General features: G+C 33.0%; 1 protein-coding gene and 1 long non-coding RNA gene across 2 annotated transcripts in view; both read left to right on the top strand.

Moving 5' to 3' along the window:
- The window catches only part of LOC142227269 (uncharacterized), a 58,325-nt gene extending 41,250 nt beyond the window's left edge, over positions 1 to 17,075 (top strand). The window contains exon 3 of the long non-coding RNA XR_012719811.1: positions 15,668 to 17,075. This is a non-coding gene — a long non-coding RNA (uncharacterized LOC142227269). The remainder of the gene's footprint in view (positions 1 to 15,667) is intronic.
- A 1,320-nt stretch (positions 17,076 to 18,395) lies between these two features.
- LOC142227267 (uncharacterized) lies at positions 18,396 to 25,622 on the top strand. The gene is made up of 3 exons (XM_075297710.1): positions 18,396 to 18,754; positions 20,905 to 20,976; positions 25,119 to 25,622. Exons 1-3 carry the CDS (start codon positions 18,461 to 18,463, stop codon positions 25,620 to 25,622), a joined length of 870 nt encoding a protein of 289 aa, XP_075153825.1. The 5' UTR covers positions 18,396 to 18,460.
- Positions 25,623 to 25,626: the final 4 nt, after the last annotated feature.

The following is a 25,626-nucleotide window of genomic DNA, read 5'->3' as shown; positions in this document are numbered from 1 at the left end:
CTAAGCAAAATTTGCATTCGTATTTTAAAGACTTGAAATCTTTGACCTCACGACAATATTTTTTTCAGTGTTTGTAGACATACCTACACATACCTTTTTTGTCTAATATATACCACGTAACTCACAATTTAGAAAACGATTTAAGATACCACAACCTAAATAATTCGATTGTGGATGACAGTCTTTCGTAGAAGTTTCTACGCTATCCATAGTGGAGGGTACATAAGATTCGCCCTGGCCGAACTTACGGCCATATATACTTGTTTTTTTTTTTAACCTAGTGTAATATGGAATCGTTTTTAAGACAATTTGTACTTGGTTTCGGGCTACAATAGGGGGGCATATCGGAAGTTGTTTTATAGCTCAAATTTGCCACTTGATCAACAATATTCCATATGGTCAGAAACCTACATCTTAATTTCTTACAAATCGAATGATACATATTTTACAACATCAATTTATAGAAGAGTTTTACATGTTTATATTGCTTAAATTGAAGGGTTCTAAGAACGCATCATGAACACTGTTCATTGACAACAACAAGGGACAAAGGCGTCTCGTCTCGTCGTAAAATTTGTGCGTTTTCTGTCTTCTTCTCTTCATGCCCGACATTGCCCGAAAATTCATTTGCATTTGAATTTGCAACAGCCGTTGATGCCCATCAAATACACGAAATGTGCATCGAGTGAATGCATGCAATTTGATTTATTTTTGTTTGTCTTATTTTTCACAATTTTGTTTTTTCTTTCCTCTTTAGATAAAAATAAATCCATTTCTGTCGCTTCTGTTATATGTCTTCTAGCAGTTTTTCTTTTTGTTTTTGCTGCATTTTATACATCAATAACATCGGTTTGTTTTGGTTGCAATCTTTGCAGGTTTTGATTGAGTAATTTAAAATAAACTGAGACATTTTTACTTAATGGGGTCCGTGTAATAATTAATTATTTTTATGGGGCAATATTGTTTAGTTTTATTTTTAAACAAAAATAAATAATAAATCAAAGAAGGTGATAAAAATTCAGAAAAATGTTCGATAAATAAAAATTTTCTTGCTAGTTTCATCTCATCTAAACTCCGTATTACTAATTTTAAGTTTACGAAGAAATGGAAATTTTATGTAATGGAAAAGAGAAAAACTTTTTTACAGAATTGTTGAATTCTATAAGGTTAGGTTAGGTGGCAGCCCGATGTATCAGGGTCACTTAGACTATTCAGTCCATTGTAATACCACATTGGTGAACTTCTCTCTTATTACTGAGTGCTGCCCGATTCCATGTAAAGCTCAATGACAAGGGATCTCCTTTTTATAGCCGAGTCTGAACGGCTTTCCACATTGCAGTGAAACCACTTGGAGAAGCTTTGAAACCCTCAGAAATGTCAGCAGCATTACTGAGGTGGGATAATCCACCACTGCAAAACTTTTTGGTGTTCGGTCGAAGCAGGAATCAAACCCACGATCTTGTGTATGTAAGGCGGGCATGCTAACCATTGCACCACGGTGGCTCCCTGAATTCCGTAAGGTTAGGTTAGGTTAGGTTATGTGGCAGCCCGATGTATCAGGCTCACTTAGACTATTCAGTCCATTGTGATACCACAGTGGTGAACTTCTCTCTTATCACTGAGTGCTGCCCGATTCCATGTTAAGCTCAATGACAAGGGACCTCCTTTTTATAGCCGAGTCCGAACGGCGTTCCACATTCCAGTGAAACCACTTAGAGAAGCTTTGAAACCCTCAGAAATGTCACCAGCATTACTGAGGTGGGATAATCCACCGCCGAAAAACTTTTTGGTGTTCGGTCGTAGCAGGAATCGAACCCACGACCTTGTGTATGCAAGGCGGGCATGCTAACCATTGCACCACGGTGGCTCCCGTAAAAGAAATACAGAGAATCTGACACGATGTGCTAACAATTTGATAGATTTTTGATGACTGTGTTATTGATACTTCATTGTATTGTTCAAAATCCACCAAAATAATTTACTTTTGAGTTCTGAGCTCCGAAGAATGAGGAATGAGGAAATTAATCACAATTTCGGCAGAGTACATTCTTTGTTAACATAGACTGCACTGAAAAAAAACATGCTCCCGTTCCAAAGATTTTGTCTTTACAATAACGAATTTGGTATTAAAGGTTGAATTACACACCATGCGTCAATCCGTGCGTTTATGGAAGGGTTGATTTTTTTCTGTTTGCGGCAGACTATTCGAGCTTTTGATTTTAAAGAGAAATTTCAACTCTTCAATCATCGGACGCATTGAACGCATGGTATGTAATTCTACCTTAATTCCGAGCCAAAGAGAATTGAAGCAAGGACAAATTTAAGACACAATTCTCTTTTAAATTTGAGTCTAGGAAACAAATTTTAATTTATTATTTTTTTTTTCATGTGCTATCAAAAACCATCAAAAACAAGTGAACGACTACTTAAATTTTGAAATTCAGATTCGACTATAAGTGAAAATTATGTTACGACTTTAAAATTATTTAACGACTTTAAAAGTACAATTTAAAAATTATATAACGACTTTAAAGTGTTAAAAAAATATCTCCTATTTTTAAACGCTTTTTAGCTTTATAGTTAAGTTGAAAAAAAATCAACAATATTAAAGGCGATTTAATTAATTTCGAAATCGTTTTTAATATTATTTTCAGAAGTATTAAAGCCAAGTTGACTTTAGTAAAACGAAATTTTCTTTCATGTTAGGATACCAAATTTGGAAAACGACTTCATTGAATAGTTTATCGACTTTTGGACAAGGAAAAAACTTTAGATTACACAGAAAAATAAGTCTTTTGTAACACTGATGCTAATATGAACTAATATTTATTGCAAAAATTTTATTTTGTTTTAGTTTATTTTTACAATTTTGTAAGAAATTTTCCCCAGTCCAACGATTTTTTCTTTATTCCAAGTAGGTCTCAAAAATTTTATGGCAGTAAAATTTCAATAACATACAAATTAATTCAATTCTAACTAAAACAGAAGAAGTTTTTCGTACACTTCTCAAAAATAGTAAGAATGAACTACAGCGTGATTAAAATAGGAATGATCTGGCGCCTAAGATTTTTTCTTTATTTTTAGTTCATTTTTTTCTTTTCGAAAAAGATGCATTTCGGAAATTTTTCGTCAATTTAATGTATCTCACAATTTAGAATACAATTTAGTTCAATTTTTGCACGAGATAGTTCATTATACCCTGCGCCACACTGTGGAACAGGGTATTATAAGTTAGTGCATATGTTTGCAACACCCAGAAGGAGACGAGATAGATACATGGTGTCTTTGGCAATAATGCTCAGGGTGGATCCCTGAGTCGATCTAGCCAAGTCCGTCCGTCCGCCCATCTGTCTGTGAACACATTTTTGTGATCAAAGTCTAGGTCGCAGTTTAAGTCCAATCGCCTTCAAATTTGGCACAAGTTCCTGTTTTGGGTCAGAATATAACTCTATTGATTTGGGAAGAAATCGGTTCAGATTTAAATATAGCTCCCATATATATCTTTTGCACGATATGCACTTATATGGACCCAGAAGCCAGAGTTTTCCCCTGATTTGCTTGAAATTTTGCTCCAGGAGAACAATAAGTACCATAGTCAGGTGTGCCAAATTTGATTGAAATCGGTTCAGATTTAGATATAGCTTCCATATATATCTTTCGCCCGAAATGGACTTATATGGCCCCAGAAGCCAGAGTTTTAGCCCAATTTGGTTGAAATTTTACACTAGGAGTACAATTAGTAGTGTAGTCAAGTGTGCTAAATTTTATTGAAATCGGTTCAGATTTAGATATAGCTCCCATATATATCTTTCGACCGATTTTCCATCATATGACCACAGAGTTCAAAGTTGTAGTCCGATTTACGTGAAATTTTGCACAGGGAGTAGAATTAAAATACAAAGTATGCATGTTAAATTTGGTTGAAATCGGTTCAAATTTCTATATAGCTTCCATATATATGCTTTTTCAATATGGGCAAAAATTACCTAAATACCCACATTTTCCTTATAAAATCGCCACTGCTAAGTCAAAAACTTGTAAAGGTGACTCAAGTTTTCCTTTATTTCTAATACATATCTATTGACCGATAAATCATAAATACACAAGTTGCCTCAAAATTGGTTCAGATTAAAATGTTTCCCATATTTATACCCTGCGCCACACTGTGGAACAGGGTATTGTAAGTTAGTGCATATGTTTGTAACACCCAGAAGGAGACGAGATAGACACATGGTGTCTTTGGCAATAATGCTCAGGGTGGGTCCCTGAGTCGATATAACCATGTCCGTCTGTCCGTCCGTCCGTCCCTCCGTCCGTCCGTCTGTCTGTGAACACATTTTTGTGATCAAAGTCTAGGTCGCAATTTTAGTCCAATCACCTTCAAATTTGGCACATGTTCCTAATTTGGGTTAGAATAGAACCCTATTGTTTTTGGAAGAAATCGGTTCAGATTTAGATATAGCTCCCATGTATATCTTTCGCCCGATATGCACTAATATGGACCCAGCAGCCAGAGTTTTATACCGATTTGCTTGGAATTTTGTACAAACTTAACACTTAGTCGTATAGTCAAGCTTGCAAAATTTGATTGAAATCGGTTCAGATTTAGATATAGCTCCCATATATATCTTTCGCCCGATATGGACTTATATGGCCCCAGAAGCCAGATTTTTGGCCGAATTTGGTTGAAATTTTGCACAGGGAGTAGATTTAGCATTGTAGCCATGCGTGCCAAATTTGGTTTAAATCGATTCAGAGTTAGATATAGCTCCCATATATATCTTTCGCCCGATATGGACTAATATGATCCTAGAAGTCAGAGTTTTGGCCCAATTTGTTTGAAATTTTGCACAGGGAGTAGATTTAGCATTGTAGCTATGCGTGCCAAATTTGATTGAAATCGGTTCAGATTTATATATAGCTTTCGCCCGATTTACACTCATATGACCACAGAGGCCAATTTTTTACTCCGATTTAGTTGAAATTTTGCACAGGGAGTAGAATTAGCATTGCCAAATTTGGTTGAAATCGGTTCAGATTTAGATATAGCTCCCATATATTTGTTTTTCTGATTTCGACAAAAATGGTCAAAATACCAACATTTTCCTTGTAAAATCGCCACTGCTTAGTCGAGCGAAAAATCATAAAAAAACTTTTGCGAAGTTTCCTTAAAATTGCTTCAGATTTAAATGTTTCCTATATTTTTTTAATAACATTGTGTTCCACCCAAGTGCATTAGCCGACTTAAATTTTGAGTCTATAGATTTTGTAGAAGTCTATCAAATTCTGTCCAGATCGAGTGATATTTAAATGTATGTATTTGGGACAAACCTTTATATGTAGCCTCCAATAATTTGACTGATGTGATATCGAAAATTTAGATCTACAAGATGGTGCAGGGTATAATATAGTCGACCCCGCCCGACTTTAGACTTTCCTTACTTTTTTTTACTAACATAGTGTTCCATCCCAGGGCATTAGCCGACTTAAATTTTACTGCCCATATTCATAATAATTTACTGACAGTTTATGGAAGGAATTCATATGGTAATAGTAGGATTAAAGTTCACTTTAACTTTTATGAATATGGGGGTAAGTCTATAGATTATAAATTTTGTTCAGATGGATTCAGATTTAAATGTATGTATTTGGGTAAAAACATTTATATATAGCACCCAACACATTTGACGGATTTGATATAGTATCGAACATGTGGATTTACAAAGTGGTGCAGGGTATAATATAGTCGGCCCCGCCCGACTTTAGACTTTCCTTACTTGTTTTTCCCATAATGTGTTTTTTTGTGTAGAGAAATTAGTATTTTCATTTCATTTCATTTTTCATTTATTTGTTCATTCAATAACCTGTGAGCCGTATTCGGCCTAATTGATTACGCAGTTTAATATATATAGGCACAATTAATAAAAAATCCTTAAAAAATTAAAATACAAACTTATAAACTAATGCTTATTCTAAAGTAATTAGTGGAACGAAAATGGATGACGAAATCGAATATCTATAGGACCATTAGCATAATTAAAATCCAAGAAGGCCATCAAAAACACTGCAGAACAATGTCCCGGAATTGATTGCATGAATACGAAAAGTTCCTATTATCATATGGTACTACCGAATTCCATAATTCCGAATTTTATACTAAGCAAAATTCCCATTCTTATTTTAAGAACAAGAAATATTTGAACTCACTACAATATTTTTTCAGTGTGAGTTAGAGCACTATTCGAAGCAAGAGGTATTGATATCGAGCCAAAATCAATGGATTATAAAATTTAGATTACTTCCAAACATAAATATAAATATAATTTTTTTTTCACAAAAATATTGTCATTTGAATTGATAACATAACACTTGACATCAAGTACAAGATAGTTGATCTTAAGAAGACATCTTGCCTTACTTTAACTGTAGTAAGCAAGATTAACAAAAAAATTATACAATTTTTTTAGAAAATTAATTTTAAATAAAATATCTATACAACAAAAAATTCGTCCTTAGTGTGACATAGATTTGTTTGTCCTAAAAATTAGTTGACATAATCTCAATTATTATGTGAATATTTTTTACAGTGTGCTAATAAAAATTTGAAAGATATTAGCACAATTGATTTTTCTCTTTTTTGGTCGTAAATCACAAACACCATGTTACGAAAGCTGCATAGGTCATTAAGTCCTTGTAAGAGGATTCTGTGTATCATAGCAACATCTAAAGGATACCAAATATTCTTGTCGATAACTATGGAAAACTTATGGAAGAAGTCAAATTCAATTATTCACATCCGTTAGCAATAAATTGGCCAAAGAAGAGAAAAACAGGACCGGTTTAGCACATTATAAGGAATTGTGGTAACTACTCTATGGTCTCATAAGATATCCTTTTTGTGGCGATGACAATAAATCATGGAATAATTAACACCATTGTGGTGCAACATAGTACACTTCTATAATAGTCTTAATCTTCCTCCTATCACAAATCCCCCTCTATGTGGGTATCGATATTATAATGACGTTACTTGCATAATTCCTGATGGCCAAGTTCATTGGAAATTTAGTTGGCAAAATGTCTAAATGAACACAGATTCATTGTGACGTCAGGGCCATTATTGAAGAAAAACCTGACCTCGGGGAACACGTGCACATAAGGCGGTCATTTAAGAATTCACACTCTTCACTCACATCCAAGTTGGCATGCGAAATTGTTGGCATTCCCCAATGACCAAACAAACAGCACGCAATGGCAGCCAAGGAATGTTTATGTGTTTACGCACAAATCTATTATCCCTTATCAGGGGGTATTCCTAAAAACAATCATCGATCGTGAGCCAAAAATTTGTGTTCTTTTTACAACGTCACACATAACCACGAATAGTGACAAACCTACCCGAAACCCCTTTCTTGCTACGTATTTTCCCCATATGTAAAAGCTATTCGATTTTCTTATTGTTTGTTCTTATTTTTCAGAAATAGTCCAGAGGCATTCATTGGCACAACTCCACGATCATAAATTATGTCATCTTATCATTGGCCAAGAAGGGGACAATGCTATACTAGCTAGCCAAAATGGCATCATGCCTATGAGATTTTCCCTCCCCATACCGTAAGAAAGGTTACAATTTTAATTTTTGATAATAATCATCATTCTCTGCGAAGGGGTTTGTGGGGTGCCAGGGGATTTTCCATTTAATAAACGAACATTTTTCTTTGGGTGTTTTCAAATCTACGTCACATTTGCAATTATTTTCTTGGCACCAAATTTATAAACAACCATTCGAATGATAGTATATATCCAAGAATTTTGTAAATATATGTGTGTGTGTATGAATGAGAATGTTTGATTGTATTTATTTCTCGGGATATATATGGGCTGTGGTTTACGTAAATGATTTCGTGTCCTACTATCTCTTGTCTTGGAATAGTCTATAGTTAGACGTGAATAATAGTTTTTAACCTATTATCATATCTCTTACCAATATTTTCAATATTTTAGTTCAATGAGATGATAAATTTGTCGAAGACTTACCTTGGGGAACAATATAATGTTGCTCATTAATATCAAAAATATTATATTCTAGTAAAATAAAATTATTTTGAAAGCCTGTTATAGTGGCAGCATGTTCTTCCAGGCTCACTTACAGTCAAAGATCTTCTCATCAGTGAGTGCTGTCCAATCCTATCCCAGCAAAACAAGCGACGACAAAATGTAGTGAAAATGTTATTTTTTTGATCCGGAAGTGGTGCAAAATTGGCGCTGAAGCGATGGATTTAATATGTCCACCATTTCAATAGCCGTTACACTGAATTTACATCACATCTTAAGGTGTGATCCGAATTCAGTGTTTTGGATGTGAATAAAAAATGTTTGCGATATTTTGCCAAACAAATAATTTTTATACTTTTTAATGCATTCTAACACCAAGAAAAAAGTTCCTTCGGAACTAAAGGAAAAAATATTCATCAATTTAACATATTTTAGCCAATTTATTTCCATTAAGTTAAATTTTTGTTTAAAATAATAAAATTTACTTGCTTCAGTAAAAAAATCCTAAACTGAAAGCAGTTAGGAATAGTTCATTAACTAGAATAAAGCATGGAATTTTACTAATACTGTTTTCTTCGCTGGGTATAAGAATTTACTACTGAACAAGAAAGTTTTATTCACTGATAACAAAGCATTCGTAAAAATAAACAAAATATGAACTAAAACCAAGTTTCCTCAAATTTAGTCAAATTTCTTATAAAATAATAATTCTGACTTCCTTTATTATAGAAAGCTTATCATACATACGAATAACACTTGGCATAGAAAAATATTTCGGTTCATTCGTACTAAGAAGTATTCAATCCTTTTAAAACTTAAGAAGACACACTTGTTAGAATATAGGAAAATTTCCTACATTTCTTTTATCTACCTGTAATCGATAACTGCCATCGATGTAATCGGTATGTTTGCGAGTGGGTTGTTTGTTATTTTAAATTAGTGAGAAAAAATTATGTTCGTGATGGTGTATAAAGAAAGTAAACAGAATAACAACCCCTACATTTGTCTTCATTTTGGAATCTTCAATTAACATTCAGTGACGCTAACCTTTTGTGAAAAAATTGGTTTATGATTTTTTATATTTGTAGGTATTGAAATTGTAAAAGGAGGACAAACTCGTTACGCAGCAACTTCCCAGCAAAAAAAATTGGAAGTTCTTCCACAAACATTTCTTTTAAAGCCCATCCCAGAATCCCCCATCGAGTTTTTCCAACTTCCGATGCAGTCCTTTTGGACAAGTCCACAAACATTTCTTCTAAAGAGCATCGCGGGATCCCCCAATGATTTTTTTCCACTTCCGATGCCATCCTTTTGGACAAGTACACAAACATTTCTTCTAAAGCGCATCTTGGGATCCCCCAATGATTTTTTTTCTACTTCCGATGCAGTCCTTGTGGACAAGTATTAGAAAGAACGCAATCAGGCTATTTTAAGTGCAAAGTTTGGACAATTAAATTTTACAAAATAATAGAAAACTAATAAAATAAATTAAACAAGTATAAACGGCCGTAAGTTCGGCCAGGCCGAATCTTATGTACCCTCCACCATGGATTGACTAGAAACTTCTACGAAAGACCGTCATCCACAATCGAATTAATTGGGTTGTGGAATTTTAAAACTTCTTAACATCGTTTTCTAAATTGTTAGTTAGTCCATACGTGGTATATATTAGACAAAAAAGGTATGTATAGGTAAGTCTACAAATAATTACGAATCGATATGGACTTTTGCACGGTACGTAGAGAGCCAGAATTGAAATATGGGGGTGGCTTATATGTGGGCTATATACAATTATGAACTTGATATAGACCAATTTTTGTGTGATTGGGGATCTATTTATCTGAGGGCTCTATATAACTATAGACCGATATGGACCTAGTTAGGCATGGTTGTTAACGGCCATATACTAGCACAATGTACCAACTTTCAACTGACTCGGATGAAATTTGCTCCTCCAAGTGGCTCCAAAACCAAATCTCGGGATCGGTTTATATGGGGGCTATATATGATTATGGACTGATATGGACCACTTTTGGCATGGTTGTTAAATATCATGTACTAAATTCACGTACCAAATTTCAACCGAATCAGATGAATTTTGCTCTTCCAAGGGGCTCCGGAGGTCAAATCTGTGGATCGGTTTATATGGGGGCTATATATAATTATGGACCGATTTCGAACAATTTTTGCATGGGTGTTTGAGGCCATATATTAACACCTCATACCAAATTTCAACCGAATCGGTTGAATTTTGCTCTTCCACGAGGCTCCGGAGGTCAAATCTGGAGATCGGATTATATGGGGGCTATATATAATAAGGACCGATATGGACTAATTTTTGCATGGTTGTTAGAGACCATATACCAACACCATGTACCAAATTTCAGCCGGATCGGATGAAATTTGCTTCTCTTAGAGGCACCGCAAGCCAAATATGGGGATCGGTTTATATGGGGACTATATATAATTATGGACCGATGTGGACCAATTTTTGCATGGTTGTTAGAGACCATATACCAACACCATGTACCAAATTTCAGCCGGAACGGATGAAATTTGTTTCTCTTAGAGGCTCCGAAAGCCAAATCGGGGGATCGGTTTATATGGGGGCTATATATAATTACGGACCGATGTGGACCAATTTTTGCATGGTTATTAGAGACCATATACGAACACCATGTATCAAATTTCAGCTGGATCGGATGAAATTTGTTTCTCTTAGAGGCTACGAAAGTCAAATCGGGGGATCGGTTTATATGGAGGCCATTAGCGTAGCTAGACAATTTTCCTAGGGGGGGGGGGGCTATAGCCCCCCTAGCTAAAAATTTATAGACTGAACTTATAGGTTCAATTATTGTTTTATTTCATAAAAAATAATGCAAAAATAGACATCAAAATAATATATAATAAAGCAACTAAAAGTAGTTCCACACTTTTCCCAGCAAAAAAATTGGGATTTGTTTTAAAGGCACAACTTTAAAAGCACTTCCAAAAATGTCCTCACAAAGAAGTTAATTATATTAACTACACAGGAAGTTTTTTACTTCAGGTTTTTTCATATTTTAATGCGTAATTTTTGTTTTCTTTTTTCAAATAGTTTAAAAAAGAGTAAGAATAAATAAAATGGAAAAATTATTCAAATTTTGCCACAAAAATGCTAAATCCATTATAGAACAAGTATATACGGCCGTAAGTTCGGCCAGGCCGAATCTTATGTACCCTCCACCATGGATTGCGTAGGAACTTCTACTGAAGGCTGTCATCCACAATCGAATTACTTGGGTTGCGATAACACTTGCCGATGGCAAGGTATCGTAAAACTTTTTAGCACTGTCTTCTAAATTGTAAGTTAGCCCATACGGGGTATATATTAAACAAAAAAAAGGCCGATTAAATACGTATATAATCTAGTTTGATAAAATTTTCTATAGAAATAAAATTTTGACAAAATTTTCTATAGAAATAAAAATTTGACAAAATTTTCTATAGAAATAAAAACTTGACAAAATTTTCTATAGAAATAAAATGTTGACAAAATTTTCTATGAAAGTAAAATGTTGACAAAATTTTCTATACCAATACAATTTTGACAAAAATTTCTATAGAAATAAAATGTTGATAAAATTTTGTATAGAAATGGAATTTTGACAAAATTTTGTAAAGAAATAAAATGTTGACAAAATTTTCTACAGAAATAAATTTTTTACAAAATTTTCTATAGAAATAAAATTTTGACAAACATTTCTATAGAAATAAACTTTTGACAAAACTTTCTATAGAAATGAAATTTTAACAAAACTTTCTATAGTAATAAAATTTGACAAAATTTTCTATGGAAATAAAGTTTTGGTAGATTACAAAATTTTCTATAGAAATAAAATTTTGACAAAATTTTCTATGGAAATAAAATTTTGACAAACATTTGTATAGAAATAAACTTTTGACAAAACTTTCTATAGAAATGAAATTTTGACAAAACTTTCTATAGTAATAAAATTTGACAAAATTTTCTATGGAAATAAAGTTTTGGTAGATTATTTTTGGCGATATGGACCAATTTTTGTGTAATAAGTCATCGGCTATATATAACTAAAGACCGATATGGACCAATTTTTACATGGCTGTTAGAGGCCATATATTGACAAAATGTACCAAATTTCAACCGTATCGGATGACTTTTGCTCCTCCAAGAGGTTCCGGACGTCAAATCTGGGGACGGTTTATATGGGAACTATATATAATTATGGACCTATATGGACCAATTTTTGCACGGTTGTTAGAGACCACATACTAACACCATGTACCAAATTTCAACTGGATCGGATGAATTTTGCTCTTCCAAGAGGCTCCGGAGGTCAAATCTGGGGATCGGTTTATATGGGGGCTATATATAATTATGGACCGATATGGACCAATTTTTGCATGGTTATTAGAGGCCGTAAACTAACATCAGGTACCAAATTTCAACCGGATCGAATGAATTTTGCCCCTCCAAGAGGCTCCGGAGGTCATATCTGGGGATCGGTTTATATGGGGGCTATATTTAATTATGGACCGATATGGACCAATTTTTGTATGGTTGTTAAAAACCGTATACTAAGACCACGTACTAAATTTCAACCGGATCGGATAAATTTTGCTCCTCCAAAAGGCTCCGGTAGTCAAATCTGGGGATCGGTTTATATGGGAGCTATATATAATTATGGACCGATATGGACCAATTTTTGCATGGTTGTTAGAGGCCGTATACTAACATCAGGTACCAAATTTCAACCGGATCGGATGAATTTTGCCCCTCCAAAAGTCTCCGGAGGTCAAATCTGGGGATCGGTTTATATGGGGGCTATATATAATTATGGACCGATATGGATCAATTTTTGCATGGTTGTTAGAGACCATATACTAACATCAGGTACCTAATTTCAATCGGATCGGATGAATTTTGCCCATCCAAGAGGCTCCGGAGGTCAAATCTGGGGATCGGTTTATATGGGGGCTATATATAATTATGGACCGATATGGACCAATTTTTGCATGGTTGTTCGAGACCGTATACTAAGACCACGTACCAAATTTCAACCGGATCGGATGAATTTTGCTGCTCCGGGAGGCTCCCCAAGCCAAATTTGGGGATCGGTTTATATGGGGGCTATACGTAAACGTGGTCCGATATGGCCCATTTTCAATACCATCCGACCTACATCAATAACAACTACTTGTGCCAAGTTTCAAGTCGATAGCTTGTTTCGTTCGGAAGTTAGCGTGATTTCCACAGACGGACGGACAGCCGGACAGACGGACAGACGGACGGACGGACAGACGGACAGACGGACGGACGGACGGACATGCTTAGATCGACTCAGAATTTCACCACGACCCAGAATATATATACTTTATGGGGTCTTAGAGCAATATTTCGATGTGTTACAAACGGAATGACAAAGTTAGTATACCCCCATCCTATGGTGGAGGGTATAAAAAATGGAAATTTAATAAGAAAAAGTAAAAAAATAATAATAATAAAAAAAATAAATTTCATCCCCGCTGGGATTTGAACCTGTGCCGTTTGACTTTTTCGCTTCTATGGAAGTTCTTTTGAGAAGGTTTTGCAAATTACGAGAATTTTTGTTTTCTTGATTTTTAATGGAAAAAAATATATTTATACGAAAATATATGCCGAAAATAAAAATAAAAACGATGCATAAAATAAAAAAATATTTTTTTAGAAAAATATTTGATACAAAAAAATTGCCGCTGGTGAGATTTCTTATTTTTTCGTTCATACTAATAAAGAACATCTCGAGAATCAATTAGAATGTTATTCCTTGGTGTCGTATTACGATCATATCACAAAAATTTGAATTGACCTTTGGACGCTTTATGTTCAATGGCGTTTGTGGCTGAGTGTGCTAAGGTGTTCTGTTATGGTGCCAGTAAACCTAGGTTCAATCCCTGGTCGGAGCGAAAAAGTTTTTCAAGTTGTAAAAATTAGATAATAGTGTAATAAAACATATGGATGAAAAAAAAGTGAAATTGGTTGAAATTTTTTTTTTTCGCTTTTTAAATGTCTTCATTTAAATTAACTTCCAGGTCACAACTTCTAAAGCAATGCAAAGGATCCAAAAAGGGAGTACTTCCGTCCTATGACAAGCCCATGTAAAATTCATTGGAGATGATCCAAGTTTGCACTACTTCCAGATCACAGATTGGGGATCCAAACTACTTTTTTGGAAGCTCTTTTTTTACTGGGTTATTAAAAGTGAAAGGTACAAGAAGAAGAAAAAAATGCGTTTTACAGTTGATGACATTACATGGAAATTGGAAATAGTGGAATAATAAACTAATATTTCAAGGCCAGTCGATGCTGTTGATTCTTAATAAATATATTTAATATATTTATAAAACATGTCTTTTATTGAAGAAAAAACTGCCTATATAAATAAATAAAATTGTATTTAAAAACAAAGGTAAGCAGTTCTAAGTTTGAAGTAAAAAGGTTTACCACAAATATGTTATATAAGATTTGTCCCTATGAATGAAAAAAGTTCAATAAAATCATTCCATATATGAATTCAATTCAGTTACATTTTTTCATTCTGTAGTATAAGGGTATATAAGTATAGGAAAATGTTAACTAATATATGGAATGTATTCTACCTAATTTCAACGAAAATCACATCGTTCAAAAAAATAAAAATGTCTTTGGCGCTATACGAAGTTCAACTTTCTTCACAATTAGTTCATTTTAACTTAAAGAAGGGGTCACTTTTTTCTGGTGAATGCTTGTCTGAAACGTATAAACTCAAAAAATTTTAAAAATCGCAATTTCATCAACGCAATTTGAATTAATTGTACCATTTTATTAATTCTTACCCTGTTTTTAACCTATTTGAAACAAAAAAATTAAGATTACGCATTAAAAATTAGAAAAATCGAATTTTATATAAATTGGTTTAAAAGACTTCCTACATACACCCAAAGAAATTTGTAGTAGAAACAGCAGAAAAGTCTGCTGAAAAAGGGAAAGCAGTCACTGTTTGCTGAAATAGCAAACATGGTCTGCTATTATTTTTATGTTAGCCTGATATCAATGCAGGCATTTAAACTAGAAATTATTACAATATTTTTTCGAACTTATTGGACAGGAAGATTTAGGGAATTGATATTATTAAGTTACTGAAAAGAAAATTGTTTTAGTTGGGCTAAAAAAATACAAATGTCAACTTAAGGACTGTCATAACACAATTAAAACAATCGTGACATAAAAAAACTAAAAGTCGAATCTGTAACTTTTAGTTTCCGCGACGATGACCTACATACTAACTATGTATGTTATGTAACAATTTTCTAGACTTGAATTGTCGAATAGTGCATTTTTGCTGAACCCCCATAGGTTCTTATTTTCATTTAGAACCATATAGACACAGTGAACCTAAATTTCCGATAGCCTATTTATCATGGAGTTCAAAAGTATAGTGTGTAAAGCATATCAAAATTGGAATATTTTAAGTTTTCGAAGTAGATTCTTACCACTAAATTCTCATTTATAATTTTTATAACAATAATAAACATTTTATTATAATATTTACTATCTTTTTATTTTTTTTTTCAGCTATTTCCAACATCCTTCAAATGCGCATCAATAAATTGGAAAAATCCTGCCAATATCCTGCCCATTTTATAAAGAAATTTGTCGTGGTTTTTATTTCTCCTGAAGCATTGCAATAATGTGTGTAAATGTTCCAAACGACACTGGCATTTATGTACATTATATACAATGGAAAGCTTCTCAGTCATTGGCCTGACCAACCAATGGTAGAAGCATGAAAGAGAAATAAAGCTTCAACCACCACCACCGTCATCATCGTTGAGACCAAACAGAACCGGAAATGCAGTGCTAAAGGCACGCACAACTTGAAAAGCGCACACATACACATATGAAACGTATGAGCAAGCAAGAGAACCAAAGAGGAAATTTTGCAATGAGAGAATGAGAGCTATATTTGGCACACAAGACATTCATACGCCTAGTGGTTCGTCTATAACCCAACAGACGTATACACACACTCTCTAAAGAAGGATATTAAATACCAACTCATCTCTCTCACACTCATATATTTGAGTTGTATGTATTATGTAGTACTTAGCTTAAGGAAGGAGGGCCTATAACACAATCATTTGATTGGTTTAAAACGGTATATGAATGACCAATTACCCAAGGCCTAGGCAAAGGCAAAGGAATCTCTTAAAAATTTAGTAAAGCACCGCATATTTTTTTCTTTTGAAGCCACACAAGGATGCCAAAATACATTAACCAAATATGTATACTGATCAAAGATAAACATTATTTGGCACTGATTTTGGTGTCCTTAGTACAAAAAAAAAGAAACTTTCATAAAATACCATGGAAAAGTAATACAAGCTTATCCTAGGAGAATAAAGCGGTAATATTTATGTCAAGATAGAAAAATATTATTTCCACTTTTGCTCTAAAATTAAAACGATATTATTATAAACTTGTAAATATTATGTTAAAGTAACACCATATAAATTATACCTAGCCTAAATGAATGACCTACTTTTTGTAGAAATCTAATATAGAATCCGTTCATTTTTAAAAAGTATGTAGTTGTAGCTTAATAAAAAGTAAAATAAGTTAACCCATACATTCATCTCTTCAAAATAATAAAAATCTTGAAACAATTGCAGTTCTAGTAACCCAACTCACAACGATCATCTTAATGTGGGCATATATAAAACACTCTCAATTAGAAATTAAATTTCGAAATTATTTCTTTGATAAAAATTAGTAAATCTATCATACATCCTTACAACTATGCATAATTTATCAATAATAATAATATTCCTTATACTCTATGAAATAACATCTTCAATAACAAGATACATAATGTAATTCTTTCATAAAAGGAACAATCCATTGAAAAAAAAAACATAGAAATGTATAAAAATATAAATTATTACAAATAAAACATCGTTTAGCTCTCTCTGCGAAGCCAAAATGTCTATTAATTTTATGAAATAAATTGTGAAATGGAAGGTGATGACAATACAGCACCAAATAGGTAAGTAAAGGTATAAATTTCAATGACCTTACAAATAGGTTCAATACTAATTGAAACTGAAAAAACTATAATGTGGTTAATATGGTAATGATTTTTCCTTTGCATAAATTAATTTTTTTGCTTTTATGAAAAGGAAGAATTTCGTAAATGATAGTTAAAAATCAAAAAAGGTCAGTCAATTTTCGTTATTCCGAAAACGCATCATAGAAATCTTAAAATATGAAATACAATTTTGTTTAATTTTCGAACGCAGTAGTTCGTTTTTTCAACAGTTTACTTTTTTCTGAGTAGTCAAGATGTGCATTCGTAGACTATTCCAAAACAATGACCAAAAATCTACTATTCGAAATTCATATGCCTGCATAAAAGCAATAAATCTTGTCCAGATTTGTTCCATTGTGGTTACACCCTCGGTATTTTAGATCAACTATCGTTTTAATTGTGACAAAATATTTGTTCTACTCATGCCATTTCTATCTTTTCCTAATGTTGTAGATATTTCCTTTAATTTTGCCAAAAAATATGCTACGAAATTATTGAAAATTTAAAATCAATGTATACAGTACTTTATACAATATATGTACAGTACTATATACAATATATACAGTACTTTTTACTACCATATCAATTCACAATAATTTTTTTTTGCAGTGCGCAGTCAAGTTGCTCAATTTCTTTTTGGAAAACGAGAATTATGCGCTTTACAGACTATCAGTTATTCCGGACGGAATGTCGGTGTTTGTAAAGAATCTTACAGTGTGTCGGATCGATACGACTTGTCGGCGATGACTAAATAATCGGTAAATGTGTTATCGATCCCATAAACATGCAGCAGTATCGATTATGCCTTCGGACTCCGGAATAACTGATAATCTGTAAAGCGCATTACCTTACACAACATTCAATTTGCATTAAAAAAGTGTGGCTACACAGAATTTTATATGCACTTTTAAATATTTTATTTTTATTGTTATATTAGTCTAGGTTCACAATAGGCTCGAAATATTTTTTGGCACTTGAAGGTGAATCCTCAACATACATAAATTCAATTTGATTTCAACATATCAAGTAAATCAAAATAATGCAAGCGCTAATTCAGATATAAATATTGTTAAAAATATTATTTCCATGTATTTCAAATTAAAATTATTTTTCCTTGTTGCAACAAGGGACATAACCATCACTTCAATAAAAATATAACGCCGTTGAGATAAATACACTTGGCTCTGTTTCATCTGCGCAGCGCACACGAAATCACATTTAGGTATCGCCTTTTGTGTTTAAGTTCTTGTGCGATTGTTTATTTTTTCATCAATAAAATTATGTCCGCCAAAAATGTTATTAAACCAACTCGCATCGGTAACCGAAAGCTTCCAATAAACTTGGCACGCAAATTCAACAGAGAAAGAAGAATAAAAAATGGTGGCATTGGATTGAACCGTGAAAGAAAACGGCGAAAACTAGAAAGAAAATCGAGATGCAAAGACTTTGAAAAATCAGAATTAGATGCGCTAATACAGGCGACGGAAAAGGAGTTAAAGGAGATATTGGAAAATGAAGACCTGCTCTCGGATGTGCCGTCGACCGGTTACACACCAGAAGAACTTGAGGGAGAGGTAAGTATTCAAATATAATGTGTGTTCAATTGATTTTCGCAAAAACAATAAATCATAAATAGCTGATTACTGTTTGTTATTGTGAATAGACACTACTAAGCAAGAGTTGCGTAGACCAAGAAAATGTATAGACATCTCATATCAATTCACAATAATTTGTTTTGCAGTGCGCAGTCATCGCACTCAATTTCGCTGTCAAGTGGCTCAATTTCTTTTTGGCAAACGAGAATTACCGTACAAATCATTCAATTTGCATTAAAAAAAGTGCGGATGCATAGAATTTTATATGCACTTTTAAATATTTTATTTTTATTGTTATATTAGTCTAGGTTCACAATAGGCTCGAAATATTTTTTGATACTTGAAATTTTGAGGGTGCATCCTTAACATACATAAATTCAATTTGAGTTCAACGTATTCTCCAATATGTTTGAAACATTTTGAGAAGTTTTTGCCAATGAGTTAAATTCTCAACAATATCTCAAATTAAATACTAATCTAATTCTTTGAAAAATATTTGAAAGCGTGTTGAGTATAGGCATTTCTCCAATGGTTGTGTTAATTGATTACCTATAATAGGGTAATTTCAAACCATAATTTTTCTTATCAATTAAATTATATATTTTTCATCAATTTTGTCAAGGGTCGGATCTAAGTTCCACCCCTGCCAACATTTTTTGAATTTGGCGGCGCTTCTGAGAAACACCATCACGTCGAAAACAGTCGTATACAATATCCAAAACTGGTCGCAAAAGTGCCGTCACTATTAAGAAGTTGTACCACGCCAAGTTGCTACAAAAAAGTATCGCATGAGTGATATTATTATGTGCTTTTTAGATAAATTTCGAACGACGCCTATAAGAGCCCCTTTAAACTATTAGAAAAAGTGATTGGTTTAAATAAGATTAAGATTGGTTTAAAAGAATCATTGTGGTCAAGTATAATTCGATTGTTTAGATGTTTATTAATTTGAATAACAATTTATTAATTATTCTACGAATAACAATTATACGAATAAAAACACATTGAACATAATGTCTTAAAAATGGAATTATGCTGGTTTAAAATTTGCAATTCTGCTATATTTGGCAGATGCACTAGCTTCTATCAGTGTTTAATCTTGATGGAGGCAGCGTCTCTGGAAAAACTATTACTTTATTTCATTTGGAAAGTCGAAAATTGTTCACCAATACACCTTTCACAATTTTAAGCGTAATAACTATGTTTTCAGCACTTCATATTTGTTGTTTTTATTTAAATGATTTATAATAAGCTTGTTGCGCTTGGTGTTTCGCAGAATATAAAATGGCTCTTGTAACAATAGTGATGGGAAAGTACTTTCATGTACATTTCGTACTTTTTGATACGTTTCCCCATCACAGTTGGCGATTGTTGTGGCACTTACGTGTGTGGTAGCGATGAGGATGAAATGGAACTTTGAAATATTGCCAGGAAAGCTAGGTACTTCATGAATAAACATCAGATTTTAAATAGGCACAAAATTAACCAAGAAAGAATGGTATATTCGTGGGATGCGTTGAAATTACGTTATAATTGAAAAATGATATTGTATTAAATGATTATTGTTTAACGTTGAATTGCATAATCCATTTACAAAAATGTTTATGTGGTAGTCCTTAAATCCAGTTAGGTTTTATCAGGTTTAGAACGTTATGTTCTTATTCTTACCATGAAAAAATATGATAACTAAATAGCAAAATAGCTTTCTAAAAATAATTTTCGTGTTGTTGCATTACTGCAGTAACAAAAACGAAATAAAAAATAAGATTAAGGGACTTGTAGTTATATGAAAAGATGATGTACAGTGGGAGTAAAGATGATTCAATTTGTAAGAGGATAATTCCCAAATGTTTTCTTCATAAGGAGTTAGCATAAAGGGCCCAAAATTGAGTTATCTATCCCAGCCAGATCTATACTGAAGACTGTGGAAAGGTTCATTCGCCCGAACCGAAACATGTACAGTATAGGCGTGTATAGATTTGTATCTGGCGTTTTCTTTTCAATGACTCATTAATAAAAAGTTCCTTAATCTAAAATTGTCCATTAAGCTCGAATAATAATTGTAAAATTAAAGATAAAATGTGTTACATTAAATTTAATTACGTTTCTTGTATCATTCTTTTATTTAGATAGCCTTGGCTCAAGGTGGTGGCACTACTATATACATTGAAAGAGATGGCCTTTCCACCCTTACTGTTGTGGTAAGTAAAAGATAATAAAATTACATTAAAATTGTGAACATCTAGCAGAATTTTCTAAGCTCATTGATTGATATATTCATTTATTTAATTTAGTAAGTTAAGTAAACTTGAAACTCTGTCACTAATCAATCATTGCCAGAATTTTTTCACGAAAGCGTAATTTGTTTATACACAACCAAATTAAACTGATGAGTAAACATAAAATTATTTACGCAAAGTGTAGTGAAAGCTTGACATGTTTTTTACTCATAGACAATTAAATAATCATGGATGGTAAAGTTCAACATTTTAATTAATGTTCATTATGCAGCCACATACATACTTCCTATTAAATCTAGTTTAATGAAGAGAAAAAAATTTAGCGTTAAATATTTTTTTAAGATACAATGAAAAGTTGCTCAAATGAATCGGTTTATATTCTTTTTATTTATTATTTTGAGAGCATGTAGAATGTATGGCAAAGGAGGATATATGACGCGAAAAATTTCAAGGGGAATATTTTTAAAAATATGACAATTTGGTTTCAATAATAACATTTTATGGGGGGAGGTGCGTTTCACGCATAACTTTTATCATAAATATATAATAAGGCTAGTGAGTATGAGTTCTTTAGTTTATATATTTTTTTTTATAAATTTTGAATTGGTGTAAAATAAGTAACCATTTTGTTTTTATAATAAATCTAATTTTAATTAGCTATGTGTATAACATAGACTAAAGATTTCTTTGATTAGTTTAGTGTTTATGATCAATTAAACTGTAAACGTCCACACTTATGATATTTGAAATGCATACCAATGACTGTATATAAAGATGTTGTGAAATATTTGACATGATCTATTAACAATAAACAGTCATTTTGTTGACAACAAGTACATTAATTAACGCATATACTTGTGCTATGGTCACACTGGGCAAATATTTGACAGAAATCGAAAAAGAATCCATCGCCACAGCCAAACCAGCAAACATTTTTATTTCATATTGGATATATAGGTTATGTTAGGTTAGATGGCAGCCCGATCTATCAGGCTCACTTCGACTATTCAGTCCATTGTGATACCACATTGGTGAGCTTCTCTCTTATCACTGAGTGCTGCCAGATTCCATGTTATGCTTAATGACAAGGGACCTCCTTTTTAAAGCCGAGTCCGAACGGCGTTCCACATTGCAGTGAAACCACTTAGAGAAGCTTTTAAAACCCTCAGAAATGTCACCAGCATCACTGAGGTGGGATAATCCACCGCTGAAAAAACTTTTTGGTGTTCGGTCGAAGCAGGAATCGAACCCACGACCTTGTGTATGCAAGGCGGGCATTCTAACCATTGCACCACGGTGGATATATAATATCATGGTAGGATTATTTTCCAAAAATTATATCCAGATATTTGGAAAATGGTTATGGAAAAATGTTTGACACTCATTTTGGTCAAATATTTGCCTAGTGTGACCATAGCCTTACAGTTGGTACAAAAATCTACTATTACAAAATTAATCCAAAGTTAATTGGAATTTTATTACTTCGGTTGTTATATTCTGAAAAAAAAATTTTGTTAATGAAATTAAAAAAAAATGCTAAATCTATTCCATCCAAGAAAATATTTGCTGAAATACAGCAACAAAAATCCGGTTATATATCAAAACGTTAAATACTAATAAATATTAAACTACCGATTATTTTAGAAAAAGATGATATTCTAAATACGAGATTTTCGTTTTTATTAACAAATCTAGGTTAGGTTAGGTGGCAGCCCCATGTATCAGGCTCACTTAGACTATTCAGTCCATTGTGATACCACATTGGTGAACTTCTCTCTTATCACAGAGTGCTGCCCGATTCCATGTTAAGCTCAATGACAAGGGACCTCCATTTTATAGCCGAGTCGTTCCACATTGCAGTGAAACCACTTGGAGAAGCTTTGAAACCCTCAGAAATGTCACCAACATTACTGAGGTGGGATAATCCACCGCTGAAAAACTTTTTGGTGTTCGGTCGAAGTAGGAATCGAACCTACGACCTTGTGTATGCAAGGCGGGCATGCTAACCATTGCACCACGGTGGGTACCTACTAAATCTAAATCAGGCATTCCATTAATTTTTTTTAAACAACTCGTCAAAAGTTTCGATTTTTGTTCCTATATATCGTTCGAATGCCCATTTGAAAAAAAAAGCTGTCGATCGAATGGGTTTTTCTATTTTTAGAAGTATGCTTCGTTTGTATGAGAACACATTGATTGTCAAAAATGAATATTTTAAAATTTTAGCAAAATTTTTTACATTTTTCTTGACTCATATTGTATACGTTCGACACCTAATCCACAGGAAATTTTGAAGTAACATTTGAAACAGCAGCAATTCGTCTGCTTTTCCTTTCATAATACAAAATGAATTATCTACTAAGAATGTTGCCGTTAAGAGTATTTACTTTTGATTTGTCACCGCTAATTGCTTATGACAACAATAAATATTGTGAAAGAATCTTGAATGTATGCCAATAGGTCAAATATTACGATAATAACAATATTTCGACAACGTCATATAAGATTTTTTTCTCTGACCAGGCCAGAATTTTATCTTAAATATTTGTGTAGAAATTTTGAGGTGTTAATTCTATTATAAGACTATGCGAATTCTTTCGAAAATGACGAAGTTTTCAAAAAGTGAATCATATGAATTTTTTCTACAAATTAAGTAAATAAAATGGCATTACACCCTTCCCTATTTATGCAAACAAATCTCTGGTATAATGTGGTTTGATTTTTGCCGCATGTGGAATCGAAATTTTCGTCGAAAAATAATTAAGCATTAATATCTAAGGAATTTTTCCCTAGACGAAAATAAATAAAATCTAATCTTAATGTTAACTGTTATCCAGAAAATTTAAACTCAAAAACTCATATACCAATAGATTAATCTCGGAAAGCTCTTTCAGAAACTATGGTGATATTAACGCTCCTAACTCCAAAGTTAACGGCTATTTTTCAACGTAAAAATAAAAGGTCACAAATAAAACTCTTTTTATTAGTTTTATTTTTCCTTCATAAAATAATACTCTTTTTGGAGTTTTATGTTTTTCTTCGGAAAATAAAACTCTTTTCAGGAGTTTTATTTTTTTCGTCTTAAATAAAACTCATATTCATTTTTTACAGTTTCTTGTTTTATTGAGTTTATCTCATATAAAGTTTGTATTAATTTATTTATTTAATTTAACGAACATAATTTTTTCCAAATTTTCAACGGAAAGAATTGAACACATGTCGTTCATTACCAATTTAGGAGCAGAGAATGCTCTTTCCACGCTTACTTGGGTTGCAGGCTCCTTCGCAATGATGCGCTGAAGACGCGGATCCAAATATAAGCCTGCAAGGAGTGTTGGATGTTTTAGCAGCAATTTTTCACGCCGTTCTAATATTGTCAGAAATTCTGAGCTGGCGGGCTTCGACGAATGTCAAGCTTCATTTGAAGCCTATAAAATCGCTCTGCTTGAAGCATATGTGTGGCGACTTATACAGGCTCCAAGAGGGCTAATAAGTCTTCCACACTTTCCCATTCTGACTGACTTAGATTAAGCGCGGCATCGAAATTTTTCAATCAAAAGGATTTATAACACAAGTAGGATGAATTCCATCGCGTCTGCGGTAAATTAAGATGATTAGTCATGTTTCTAAAATAATTTTTAACTTATCGTCTAAAAATGAGTTTTATTTTCCGAAGAAATAAATAAAACTCCAAAAAAAGTGTTTTATTTTCTGAAGAAAAAAATAAAACTCCAAAAAAGAGTATAATTTTCTGAAGGAAAAAATAAAACTCATAAAAAGTGATTTATTTATGACGGATAAATAAAACTCTCTTTTGTAACAGTTTCATTAGAGTTTTTATTTTTTTAGTCACAAAATAACGATTAAAAACTAACTTTTTTGATAGCACTTATAACCGTTACGGTCCCTGTTTTTTTTTCTAAAACAACAGGAGCATTCGAAAAATACCGATTTTTACCCATCGAGGATACCTTGTCAACGATTCCACTATCATATATCTTACATTCACACATTTCTATTGTATTGTGGGCAAATTAATTGAAATGATAAACACAACAAACCGCTTTCGTATTGTATTGCATTTATTTTCTATATCGTTTTAGTTACCTCAAGATCAGCCGACAATTGCACAGCTAAAGAGAGCGATAGAAGTTGTTTCACGTGCCCAATTGAAAAGAGAACTAAGAGAAAGACAAGAAGAGCGTATGCGAAGACGACAACATGTGCTCCAACAAAGCACTGTCATGGACAATACAACTTTGTTATATGGAGAAAAGAGCGCTACACACATTAATGGGAAGCAGAGAATCCAAGAGAAGAAACCACAATGGAAAACAACTTGTGAATCAAGTAATGTGGTGGAGCCAAGTAAGACTGTCCAATTGACAGGCGAATTAGTTTGTTCTGCAACACACAACGGTCATCAACATCGTCCGTGCGTTAGTTGGCGTTTCCTATGGCGATCGTACGTTTTATTCAATATCGCCACAAAGTCCATAATAAACGATGAAAACGGTCGGAAATTATTAAGCGAATGCGGTATTGAGAACGCTCAAATATTAAAGTTTACTAAGCGCGAAAAATATTTCGGAAAAAAGCGTCAATAATTAA

This window comes from Haematobia irritans, chromosome 2, assembly GCF_050003625.1.
Source record: "Haematobia irritans isolate KBUSLIRL chromosome 2, ASM5000362v1, whole genome shotgun sequence".
Classification (NCBI taxonomy): Eukaryota; Metazoa; Arthropoda; class Insecta; order Diptera; family Muscidae; genus Haematobia; species Haematobia irritans.
The sequence above is the reverse complement of the archived record's forward strand: the minus strand, read 5'-3'. Positions and strand labels throughout refer to the sequence as shown.